Source organism: Carcharhinus amblyrhynchos, chromosome 14, assembly GCF_965287045.1.
Source record: "Carcharhinus amblyrhynchos chromosome 14, sCarAmb.v2.hapA, whole genome shotgun sequence".
In the NCBI taxonomy this organism is placed as follows: domain Eukaryota; kingdom Metazoa; phylum Chordata; class Chondrichthyes; order Carcharhiniformes; family Carcharhinidae; genus Carcharhinus; species Carcharhinus amblyrhynchos.
Genome location: NC_137337.1, coordinates 30,238,633 through 30,251,969, shown reverse-complemented (window position 1 = coordinate 30,251,969; position 13,337 = coordinate 30,238,633). Strand labels below are relative to the sequence as shown.

At 39.9% G+C, this 13,337-nt stretch overlaps 1 protein-coding gene and 1 long non-coding RNA gene across 2 annotated transcripts in view; one reads left to right on the top strand and one right to left on the bottom strand.

Moving 5' to 3' along the window:
• tecpr2 (tectonin beta-propeller repeat containing 2) overlaps positions 1-13,337 on the bottom strand; it is a 92,146-nt gene that overhangs the window by 65,547 nt on the left and 13,262 nt on the right. Inside the window, exons 4-7 of the mRNA XM_080202539.1 lie at positions 12,885-13,013; positions 8,010-8,167; positions 6,499-6,817; positions 2,077-2,209 (exon numbers count right to left, since the gene is read on the bottom strand). Of these exons, the coding sequence (XP_080058665.1) occupies positions 2,077-2,209; positions 6,499-6,817; positions 8,010-8,167; positions 12,885-13,013 (739 nt within the window). The remainder of the gene's footprint in view (positions 1-2,076; positions 2,210-6,498; positions 6,818-8,009; positions 8,168-12,884; positions 13,014-13,337) is intronic.
• Positions 1-13,337, top strand: part of LOC145352546 (uncharacterized) — a 59,884-nt gene that overhangs the window by 44,432 nt on the left and 2,115 nt on the right. The window lies entirely within an intron of this gene.

The following is a 13,337-nucleotide window of genomic DNA, read 5'->3' as shown; positions in this document are numbered from 1 at the left end:
GAGGTCTCAGATGGGCAGCATGGTGGCACAGTGATTAGCACTGATGCCTCACAGCGTCAAGGACCCGGATCTTGGCCTTGGATCATTGTGTGTGTGGAGTTTGCACATTCTCTCTGTGTCTGCTTGGGTTTCCTCCAGGTGCTCCAGTTTTCTCCCTCAGTCCAAAGATGTGCGGGTTAGGTTGATTGGCCAGGCTAAGTTGTCCCGAGAGTCAGGGGATAAGCTGGGTAAATACGGCAATAGGGCCTGGGTGGGATTGTGCTTGGTACAGACTCCATGGGCCAAACGGTCTCCTTCTGTACTGTAGGGATTCCATAGTATTTGTGTTGAAGTTAAAACTATGGTTCATCAAACAACACATTAGAGAAAAGTTAAACTATTAAGAGATAGACTATTTCCAAACTTTCAACATATTTTAGGCAGAAACAACATTGCCTCATAACAAATTATGAAGCAATATTCACGAGTTGTAAGGTTAGCTTTCAAAAAAAATTAATTGTAAATTGTCCAATGCAACAACTTCACTGCATAGTAATTTATTGTGTATACACAATTGCAATTATATATTAATTGCACTTCACTTTACTACAACTCTGGTGTCACTCTAAATGGGCTAATTTTACTCTATTTTAAGGCTAAAAGAAATACCAGTGTTTCCTTGGGCCTCGTTTATTCCTCAATTGCATCAATTTTATTTAGAAAAATTCAAATGAGACTGGGAGGGTACCTGGATGCAACCTGACATATTTAAAATCAGAGTAATATTAGGCATATTTTCACCTCCAACTTCTAATTGAGTCCAAGGTCAGGAGATTAAGATTAACTAAAAGTGCGACCATTAAAAATTTCCTCAAATGTTTTTCCTCTCAGTTAGTGATTTTGAGGCTTATAAAAATTCAGCCTAATTTTCAAATGCCAAACACAAAGTGGAAATCAACATTGACTTTATCACATTAAAAAAATTGTTGACATCAGATATTATCACGTGTAAAAGTTTGCGAACTTGGAAAATACAGCAAAACAGGATTGTACAGGACTATACCGAAGAAGAAAATTCAACTTCGGTGACAGAAATCCTTCAGCAATTTTTAAACTGTTAGTGGATTGTGCAACAGACAGATGATCTCCAATGTTGTTCTCACCCATCTCCTCCCTGGAAACTTTCCAAAACGTGCTTCAGCAGATCACATTTATATTAAATTAGGCCTCACTTTTTATTCCACCCCATTTCATCCTTTTTAATTAGGGGTGTTACAGTAGCACAGTGCTTAGCATTGCTGCCTCAGTTCCTGTGACCCAGGTTCGATTCCTGGCTTGGGTCACTGTCTGTGTGGAGTTTGCACATTCTCCCTGAGTCTGTGCGAGTTTCTTCCAGTTTCCTCCCACAGTTCAAAGATGTGTGGGTGAGGTTGATTGGCCATGCTAAATTGCCCCTTGTCAGGGGGATTAGCTAGGGTAAGTGCATAGGGTTATGGGAATAGGGCGTGGGTGGGATTGTAGTCGGTGCAGACTCACATGGACTGAATGGCCTCCTTCTGCACTGTATGATTCTATAAATTAAAGGCAATGAATTTGGGCTCAATATATAGAAATGTGGCTCACTGGTACTGACCGCATGGGACACTTCATGCATTTGTCCAATGAACATCATGAACATTTCTAATTGTGGAAGTTAAGGGACAAAGAGTAGGATTCACCTTTCTTGAATAAATAAGACCCAAAAGGAAAAAAGAATTGTAGGGCAATGGGGTAAAAAGTTGGGGGCAGACTGAGTGGAGTGGACTAACTGAATAGCTCTTCCAAAGAGCTAGCCCAGACATGATAGGCTGACTAGCCTCCTCTTATTTAGACATTCTTTATTAAGTATACAAGTGCAGCCAAAAGCAGAGGATTAATTGATTTTCCCCACTTTGACAGCCTACGGATACTGAGGCTAACTGAAATTCCCAGGAGTCATCAAACTAAGCAAAGCAAAAGTATCCAATTTGGTTTCCTTCTGATCTGTATGACTCAGTCATACACATGGAGGTTTCTACCTCAGTCTAAAATCATATGTTTTAAATCAAGCTATCTTACCTGCTGTCATCAAACCTTCAGGTTTGTTGGAAATCCGAACAACATTACGGTCATCAGTCAACATGAAAATTTCATCTTCTGTACAGGAAACAGACATAATGCCACTCAGCCCTTCCAGTCCACCAATCAGAGCCTGCAAATGTCACGAATGAAATATCAAAACATGATATTGTTGCTTAATTAATGTGACTTCATTTTTTGAGGATTACAGGACATTTCTTAACAAGACACAAACATTTAGGGTTGGAGCTTCCTGGGAGGGTCAAAGTCCCACTGCCAGGGCCAGAAGTAGAAGTAAGACCCACTTCTACCAGCACAGGATGCTAGGCCACAATTTGCAGCCAATTCAGTGAATGATCCCAAGGCCACTGTCCAATTAAGGACAATGAACCGACCGAAGCATTGTTGGATCCTCATGAAATGGCACAGTTAGCAGTGACCGCTGCAGGTACAGAGTGCCCCAATTGCCAACTGCCCTCAAATCGAAGTAAGTACTGCAGTATTGCTGAAGGACACGGAGTCCAGGTAGAGTACTGGTGAGTATGTAACAACAGAGTTAGGTGTGGGGGAGGACATTACCACCATGTAATGGGCCTCTACTTGATTAACACCTGAAAACGATAACAATCACACAGGTTTAAAAATCACATAAGCTGCAATGAGAAGAAGCACGGGTTTTTTATTAAAGCAGACCCAGGTAAGCATCAATACCTAGTTACAAGAGAGGCTTCAGTAACAGATGTGCACAAGAATTAAATTGAACGACATACAGCTGTAGCTCATGTGTCCATTAAAACAAGTAACAAAGGAAAATGGGAGGTTGATATACGATTGGTCAGACGTATAGCTATCATTGCTTGATCATAATATAATTAGGTAGATGTGCACAAGTTGTAATTGAACAACTATATCCACATCTAAACCTAATAATTGTTATGAGTGAACATGGTTAACTCCTACACAAATGTACATTCTCGAATTGACATATGTCAATTCCTTAGAATTGAATCTGGAAGTATACCTGTTTATGCAATGCCATTACCTGACATATTAGAGCCCTGCTAGCTCATAAATAAACATGCCAATTTGAAATTCCATAAATTTTTTGTTCTGTCTACTTGAAGGGAACAAACACGAGCTGAACAACAACACCCCCCAACAAACTGATTAATTAGAACTGGAAAGGTCATTGACCAGAAACGTTAAGTCTGCTTCCTGCAATGGATGCTTCCTGACCCAAGTATTTCCAGCACCTATTTCTGAACCACACCCCATGAAGTTTTCTGCATGCAGCTTTTCAGATCAAGATAGCCAATATCCATACAATACAAAGAAAGAACCCAAAAGGCTTGACCAGTCAATTAGGGCTACCATTTTTATTTAATTATCTGGTTACAGGAAGGTTTATGTCTAAGCCCATTTGAAAATCAAGCATAGTGATGCACATTTCTCCTCTGAGTGCTAATTGAAATGAATCTCGGGTTTTGTCCAGTTCATGGCGAACAGAATCACATTTCAAGGTTCCACCATTGTGCCTTTCATTTTCCATAGCCTGTCTCCTCTGGGCAATATTAACAACCTCGTGTCAAACTGTATTATTGCTCTGTGCTGTCAGACTCAGTGGGAACTCCATAACTTATTTTCTCTTTGGGCCCTTAAAGCCATTACAGAAAAGCAGACTTTCTACTCCTATATTTTGTTTTCTTGTAATCTCACCCCTCCCTGACTCTGTACCTCCTCCAATCCAACAACTCTCATATCTGTGCTTCTCTAATTCTGGCTTCTAAAGCTCCCCTGGCTTTAAACTTTCATGATGTGGAGATGCTGGCATTGGACTGGGGTGAACACAGTAAGAAGTCTCACAACACCAGGTTAAATCCAACAGGTTTATTTGGTAGCAAAAGCCAGAAAAATCCAAAAGCTAATGGCTTTTGCTACCAAATAAACCTGTTGGACTTTAACCTGGTGTTGTGAGACTTCTTACTGTTTAAACTTTCATTCAGCCCCAAGCTCTGGAAATCCTTGCCTAAATCCATATCTCTACCTCACATTCCTCCTTTAAGACTGTTAAAAGTTGATTCTTTACCAAGCTTTTTATCATCTGCCCTAATAGTCCATAATGTGGCTTAGTTTTTTTTTGTTTGTTTATAGGGTGTAGGTACACTGACTAGGACAGCATTTCTTGCTCATCCCTAATTGCCCTCAAGAAGGTGGAGATGAACTGCCTTCTTGAACTGCTGCATATATTAGGAACACCCACAGTGCTGTCAAGAATTTTGACAGTGACAGTGATGGCTGAAGGGTGTGCAGCTTGGATAGGAACTTGCAGGTGGGAGTACTCCAAAGCATCTACTGTCTTTGTCCTTCTAGGTGGTGTCAAAGAAACATTGGCAAGTTGCTGCAGTGCATCTTGTAGATGGTACACGCTGCTGCCATTGTGTGTCAGTGAAGGGACCAATGGATGTGGATGGGGTGTAAATCAAGCAGGCTGCTTTGTCCTGGATGGTGTCGGGCTTCTCCAGTGTTGTTGGAGCTGCACGCGTCCAGGCAAATAGTGAGTATTCCATCACACTCCCAACGTGTGCTTTGTAGATGGTGGACAGGATTTGGGGAGTCAGAAAGCGAGTTATTCTGCACAGAATTCCCAGCTTTGCAGCCACAGTATTTGTATGGCTTGTCCAGTTCAGTTTCTGGTCAATGGTAACAAGCAGGCTGTTGATAACGGGTGATTCAGCAATGGAAATGCCATCGAATGTCAATGTCATATTTTATAATGTTGCTGTGAAATGTCTTGGGGCATTTGATCATGTTAAAGGCACCGTATGAACACAAACAATTGCTGATATAGACGTTTGATGCCACCTGGTGGCAAGATGTCCTTTACAAAATGTTTACTTAGTATTGTATCACTAAGAACATTCACATAAAATTGTAACATGGGAAATATGCTACATACGCAAGATCTTAAATATACCAGTCATAAAATCCCTACAGTGCAGAGGGAGGTCATCCAGCCCATCAAGTCCATTCAAGCCCTAACCCCATAATCCCATTTATTTACCCTAGCTAGTCCCCCAACACTAAAGGGAAGTTTAGCATGGTCAGCCCACCTAACCTGCATACTGGGAGGAAACCTGAGCACCCAGAGGAAACCCACACAGATATGGGGAGAATGTGAAAATTCCACACAGTCAATGTCACCTGGCTCTGTACAAGAAAGTTAGGTACTGTCTTCAGGTGAAATGCACTGAGTGTGCAATGGATAATCACATTTAACAGTGCAGATATTGTCCTATTTTAAAATCATATATTTTGTTATCCTTGTATGCCTTATAAAATTAATGTTTATAATGGCATTACCTTTACAAACTTGTCAAAGTAATTATACTCTCAATGTCTACATTGGCAGGAGCATGTAATCAGTTTGACAAGTTCACATACGCAATTCATATGAACATAGGAATTTATAAAGAAAAAGTTATAAATTATATCCTTTGCCTGCAATGCAGCACAATTTTTAATGTAATAATCAAAACATCACTTCACCATAAGGCCAATATGCAGTATGCAGAGTTCTAAGTCTGTGAGTCAAAAATGTGGAGAAATGTCTATTTTATTTTCCCTACCACAGAGCTCCCATTTCTTCAAATTAAGATGAGGTAATGGAGAATTTTAATCTTCATGTAATCTATTAGTTTATCTAACAATTTTTTGAAAAATATCCCAAAGCAATTATATCAACACATCTTTAGAAGAATCACTAGCTACTGTGCCAGGAATTTTATTTACCAGCAGATCTGTTTGTTTGCTTCTACATGCTCATGTAGCTGGCCAATAAGTTGGTCTTAGCAAAGCAGAAACACCTTGCACAAACAGCTAATGTCCCCTTTCTCACGCAGGTATGACTATCTATTCAATGAAGCTTATACCATAAGAATATTAGTGCTGGTAAATTTGATTATTGCACATCCTCGACTGCAATTTATTATAAAAACTTCAATTAACAGAACCAAGGCTGACAAAAGTGAATTCTTCTTTTTGAAATCATCGATCAGAGAGGGGAGTGGGTAAAGAGAAAAGAGGACGGTGCTTTGTACCAAAAATGTTATTTAAATTCAATTAAAGTATCTTCCTTTAATGCGTTATTAATGTTAATCAGTTTACTAATTGGACTTGGAATCAAAGAAAAGCTTGCATTGCATGATACAGTCACAAAGAGCTATATAAAAACTCTCAACTTGGAATCATATTTATTTTCCTTAGTTGGTACCCAACAAGAATTATGTTGCCTCAGGATATACATTTTCACATCTACAGAATCAATATTCAAGTTAATAAACACTAGTGAGCAACTCATCATACATATTACAGCACTGCAGAAATACAGCTGCTTGGGCTAGGCCAGCTTTCCCTTTTACATACCTGGTTGACTGCATCCAACACATAAATACTAGTCTTATTCCAGCTCAGCACCCATCCATCATTTAAGAAGCACTCCAAGAGCCCAAGGTTTCTCTCATTTGGCTTAGTAACACCTTTGCTTGCAGTTGCCGAACTTGTTCGAGGTAACAGTTCAAATGGCTTCACTTCGTTAGTAAATACATTTTTTAAAAGCAGTGTTGACTGAACAACCCCTTGTATGTCTGATTTCCACAGACGAAGTCCAGGTCTCGAAGCATATAAATTCACATTGGTCTGTTTACAGAGGCCTGGTATGAAACAGGCTCCAAATCTGCCAGCACTGGAGAAATGGGAAATTGAAGATGTTTTCATGCATGTATAAAACAAGATCTTATGTATAAAATGTTATTTCCTAACACGGAGAACTGATTTTCAATGATACTCAATTTGCACTTGAGGAAAAAAACCATAGTTTATGAAATCTGTACGGTGCAAACAGAGACCATTTGGCTCATCAAACCCACACTGACAACAATCCCACCCAGGCCCTATTCCTGTAAACGTCCTCCCCTCCACATATTTATCCTGCTAATCCTCCTGACATAACGGTAATTTAGCATAAGGCCAATCAACCTAACCTGCACATCTTTGGACTGTGGGAGGAAACTGGAACCCCCAGAGCAAACCCACAGAGACACAAGGAGAATGTGCAAACTCCCAACAAACTGTCACCCAAGACCGGAATTGAATCTGGGTCCCCGGTACTGAGGCACCAGTGCTAACCACTATGGCATTCTTGATCAACAATTAAACAGATTCTCAGCCATGGTGTTCTAGAGAAAAAAAAATTGACCTGCACATTTCTATGCAACTAATAGCTGATCTGTGCCAAAATGACTTGTTTCATTCATTTATGCTTCTTACAAAGTGCCAAAATGATTTAATCCCCTCTTACAACTTCCTCTCCTCAGCTCTCCATAAGACAGGGATTTACCCAAGAGGAAGATTTCAGGGGCAGGGGCAGCTGCAGGGCATTTGAATGTGTAAAATCTATTCCAGTGCAAGAGGCAAAACAATTGATCCTTCCCCTCTCCATACATAGCAACTCATGGGATGACAATCAGGAATGGAATTTTTCACCTCCATAACCTTGGCAACACTAAAACTAACAATAGTTTCAGCTGCAATCAGCACAGAGTGGGAATGTAGGATTTTTCTTAATAGTTTGATTTTGCAGTACAGCACAAAATAATTTAGTCACTGAGTTAGGAGATCACAACAATTTTAAACTTGGGATACAGTGGGTGAATGGGATTGTATCGATTGCTCTTGAACAGAGTTGGCTTAGACTCAATGGGCTATATGGCCTATGTCATAATGAATATGACTTATGATCCAGACATGATCACAAACCGTGGAAGTGTCAGGAAGTCTAAGTGAGCTATGTTACGATTTTGATTACTTAGACGCCACAAATAAATTTACTTGATGCACTGTATTAGACTGAATTATTTAAAATTTAGGGTGCTTACCTTTTTCTTGGCTGGGTTCCAACCTGCTTGATAATGTTTTGCTCCGTATAAACAAGAACAGAACGCAGACAAGTTGAGACAAGCAGAACCTTTTGAGTGTAGTCCAATTGTACTATTGGAGATGACTCTTCCAATATCACTCTGGGACTACAAACACCCTGCAAGAAAACAGGATACCACAGTTAAAAATATACTGGTTAAAAACTTCACGCTAATTCAAACAGTTAAATGAATGTATTTCAACTTTTAATGATCCACGCTGGCTTTCAGAGTTGAAGAATACAGCAAGATACATCAACCTGTCTTCAAAAAAAAAACTATTGCAGGTGCTTACAAAATAATGGATTTTGTTTTTACATGTTCACATCCATGTGCGAAAGCACCATATTTCACCATACAAATTTAAGAATCAATGCTAAAATGAAAACTATTTGGAAAAAAAATAAGTGAATATGCGAGATTCCATAGTTACTTTCAGTAATTAAAACACCAGGAGTCCTAGAATTGAGAAACTAAATTGTAAGATTCTTCTGAGTAAGCTCAACTATTGCCAGCTTTATTTCTTGATGCACATGTACTTGCACATTTGTAACCCAAACAGGAGAAGTGGTGCATAGTTGACAGTGGGGAAAATAAAACAGAGGGGAGACCTAATGGTCAAAAATCAACATGAACCATCAGCAAGGTAGTTTGCTATCAAATTATACTGCCATGAATCAAATAAAATAAACCCATGGGGAATCAGATTTTATGGTTCAACAGTAGGAGACAGAGGATGGTGACTGTCAGCTGCTTCAGTGGCTAGAGGCCAGTGACCAGTGGCGTACCACAGGGATCCGTGCTGAGCCCCCTATTGTTCGTCATTTATATAAATGACATAGATCACTATGTTGGGGTATGATCAGTCAGTTTGCCAATGACACAAAGATTGGCCGGGTGAGGTTAACAGTGAGGTTAGTGTCTTGGGTTACAGGAAGATATAAATGAAATGGTTAAATGGGCAGATAAGTGGCAGATGGAATTTAACCCTGAAAAGTGTGAGGTGATACACTTTGGAAGTAGTAATGTGACGAGGCATACTATGAAAGGTCTGACACTGGGAAGTTCTGAAGAACAAAGGGACCTTGGCGTGTTTGTCCATAGATCTCAGAAGGTGAAAAGGCAGGTTAACAGCGGTGAAAAAGGCATATGGCACACTCGCCTTTACCAATCGGGGTATAGATTATAAAAGCAGAGAGGTCATGATGGAATTGTATAGAACTTTGGTGAGGACACAACTGGTGTACTATGTGCAAATTTGGTTACCACATTAAAGGAAGGATGCGAATGCCCTGGAGGGGGCGCAGAGGAAATTCACCAGGATGTTGCCGGGGATGAAACATTTAAGTTAAAAAGAGAGGTTGGATAGGCTTGGGTTGTTTTCTCTGGAGCAGAGAATACAGAGGGGGTGACCAGATTGCGGTGTTCAAGATTATGAGGGGCATGGACAGGATGGACAGGGAGCAGCTGTTCCCCTTAGTTGTAGGGTCAGTTATGAGGAGATACAAGTTAAAAGTGAGATGTGGGAGGTTTGAGGAAAAACTTTTTTTTTACCCTGAGTGATAGTCTGGAATGCACTGCCTGGCAAGATGGAGGAGGCGGAATGCCTCACATCCTTTAAGTAGTACCTGGATGAGTACTTGGCATGCCATAACACTCAAGGCTATGGGCCAAGTGTTGGCAAGTAGGATTAGGTGAGCAGATCAGGGCCTTTCATATGTTGGTGCAGACTCAGTGAGCCGAACAATCTCTTCTGCACTGTGGTATTCTGTGATTCATTGGCACCTGCAGTACAGGTGACTGGCCAAATCAGATGTTGGGTGCAGGTATTTCATAGCAGATTTTCCACCAATACCATGCCAAAAGGCCTCCTTTAACATCAACTGCAATGACAGAAATACAATAAAGGGTAGACACAAGAACATGCTGTGAAATTTATTGCCCCTTCTCCAAAACGCTCCCCCAACCTGTCCTCAGTATGTGTTTCTTCATGGTCACTGCATCAATCAACCTGGTGTAATAATGTTACTCCTGCAACCATTAATAATTTCAAATTTTACATGCAAATTTAATAATCATCATACATTGACCCACATTTTTTTTAAATGTTCATGAAGTTTTGGATCTTAGCAATCAGTCTCTTAACATTTTTGTTTAAAAGGATTTTATAAAGGTCATCTTTCAACTGGTTTGTGGTGAATCTATTCCATATGATCTGTACAACTCTGTGCCAAAATAAAGGTACTCAGCCAGGGGATAAAACAACTGATCACAGTTTCATTGGACGAAGAGTACACAGATAAGCACAAGTTAACAATTCCATTCCTCAATGTTACTCATAATTCTAGTTGATGACGGCTGATATGTATCTTTTGTGGTTTTTTTTTTACAGGATGTGGGCTTTGTTGGCTAGACCAGCATTTATTGCCCATCCCTAATTGCTCGAGAAGATACTAGTGAACCAACTTCTTGAACCACTGCAGTTCATGTTGTGTAGGTATACTCAGTGCTGCCAGGGAGGGAGTTCCAGAATTTTGACCTAGCGACAGTGAAAGAACTGCGATATATTTCCCAATCAGGATGCTGAGTGACTTGGAGGGAAACCTCCAGATGGTTAAAAAAAAAACTTCCAGGTGGTGGCGTTTCCACTTGTCTGCTGCCCTTGTCTTTCTGGATGGCAGCAGTAGTGGGTTTGGAAGGTGCTGCCTAAAGAGCCTCAAACCCCATATTCTTGATACCTTTACTTAACAAAAATCTATCAATCAATCACAGTCGTGAAAATTTCAAGTGACCCAGATTTTACTTCAGGCCTATGGTCAAATTGAGGCAGAGGTGAAACAGTAAGAATTCCCTGATTTCCACTACCTCTGCAGTACAATAAGTGCTTCCTGATTTCACTGCAAAGCAGCTTAACTCTAGCTTTAAGATTATGCTCTATCAGAGGAAATAGTTTTCCTGCATCTATCCTAGTGGATCATTTCATCATTAAATACTTCAACTAAACCTCAATCTTCTTAACTCAAGGTTGAACAAGCCATGTTTATGCAACCTGTCCTCAATTTAATTTTACTCCTTTCTATCATTCCGGTGAACATGTACCTTTCCCATTCCAGGGTCAATGTATCTTTCCAAATGATAGGAGCCTAAAACTGAACACAGTAATTACTAGCTTAATGTTGGAAATGCATTCCTGAAGTGTGTGTGACTCTAAATTAAATAACATTAAGAAATCAGATTCTCTCATTACAAATATATAAAAGCTATCGTTCTCATCAGTAAAGACATTAAAACATTACACCTTGCAAGTTAAATAATGTGCATTACAAGTTATTTGTAAATGAAATAACTTAAAACAAATTTTAAATTAAAGAAATCTGCTTAGTGTTTCTACTTGTCTCTAACATTCTCACCGTCCCCCCTGCCATGCGTGCCTTTGCTGTGGGCAAAGGCTCAGAAAGAAGGGGACAAGATGAAGAAGGGGGTTTGGTAGTGAGCATCAGGTCAGGTCAGGTCAGGTCAGTGGCAAGTGGAAGAAAGAGACAAAGGTGAGAGGAAGAGTATCGGGGGTGGGTGGGGGGGAAGAGAGAAGCGGCGCAGTGTTGTCGCTCCAGAATGCACTGGATGAGTTATGTGACGCTAAGTCGGCTCTGACACAAAATGACACTACGCTGGAAAGTGTGCACACATGCCCTATAATATCAACCATGTTAAAATGGGGCAACTAGTATTTCAGACTTGTATATTCCTCTATTATATTCCAATCCTCTGAAATGATGAATTAAAATTTCACTGGCCTTCATTTTTTTATTTTGGCACCTGTGCAGTAGCTTTTAGAGAAATCAATAATACTAAAATCCTTTGTCCAATTATAGCTTTTACCTGTTACTATCAAGAATAAAATTTGATTTCTCTCCAATTCAATGGATGAACTCATTTCTCCCACAATGAACTCCATTTGCCATAGTCTTAGCCACTTTGCAATTAGCTGATCTAGTCAACTTACTGGCCTTTCCAAGTTAGAGTAATCTCTAGCTTATTCCTCTATTCAAACCATTAATTATAGTTAAAAATAAAATTCTAGTACAGATCCTTGGGGCACACCAGTTCATTAATCGGACCCCAAACATACATATACCCCCAAGACCTGTACTAGAATCATAGAACCCTACAGTGCAGAAAGAGGCCCTTCGGCCCATTGAGTCTGCACCGAACACAATCCCACCCAGGCCCTATTCCCATATCCCTACATATTATACCCACTAATCCCTCTAACCTACACATCCCTGGACACTAAGGGGCAACTTCTTAGCATGGCCAATCAACCTAACCCGCACATCTTTGGACTGTGGGAGGAAACCAGAGCACCTGGACGAAACCCACGCAGACACAAGGAGAATGTGCAAACTCCACACAGACAGTGACCCGAGCCAGGAACTGAACCTAGGACCCTGGAGCTATATTACACAATTACTCTGATTGGAAATTGTGCATGTCAGATGAGGACTGTTCATCTTTACTGCTCCTAATATTGCAATTACACATTTCAATGATTGACTTACCACCATCTAACAATTCAAATACTGGTAACAATCACAGCTTTGCCAGTCCATCAATAGTCACTGCCAATAGTAGCCAATTACCTGTATTCATCATGTACAAATTTAATGTGTGTCTATTATACACACCAACAGTACCACTATTCTGCAAGGTTATTTTTGGGAGCCTATTTTCAAAACAATTCTTTTTTTCAAATAGGATTATAGATTTGTAAACATGTGGTAAATGCAGCTATCAGCTAACCTATTTGTTCACAATTTTTAGTTTATGTTTCATTACCTGATCCAAGTCAACAGCGGCATACACAACTTTGCCCTGATCATCCCCAGAGAAGAGTTTCATTCCATTGGTGCTCCATGCCAGTGCTGTAACATTACTTTTGTGTATACTGACATCAAAACGACGCAACTGTGGAACAAGAGTTACATCATAAAAGCCAAGAAAAACTGCAAAATCTGCAACATAGAAAGGTAATAATTTTGCCAATACCTAAATAAAACTATACTGCTACATCGTGGAACACATGAAAACTTATTTTTCAAATTTGCAGAAAATGAATTCAGAAGCTGCAAGACAAAATTATTTTCTTTGAACATGTTTAAAACATATTTTTAAAATGCTGCATTCCACTAAAAGCCACCCATTTTAACTCAATTTCCTTATCACAAAATGCTACTGTACATTAATGCTGCAATGTTGCGAACGTTTTCCACAATATCAGGCTGCTGTGAA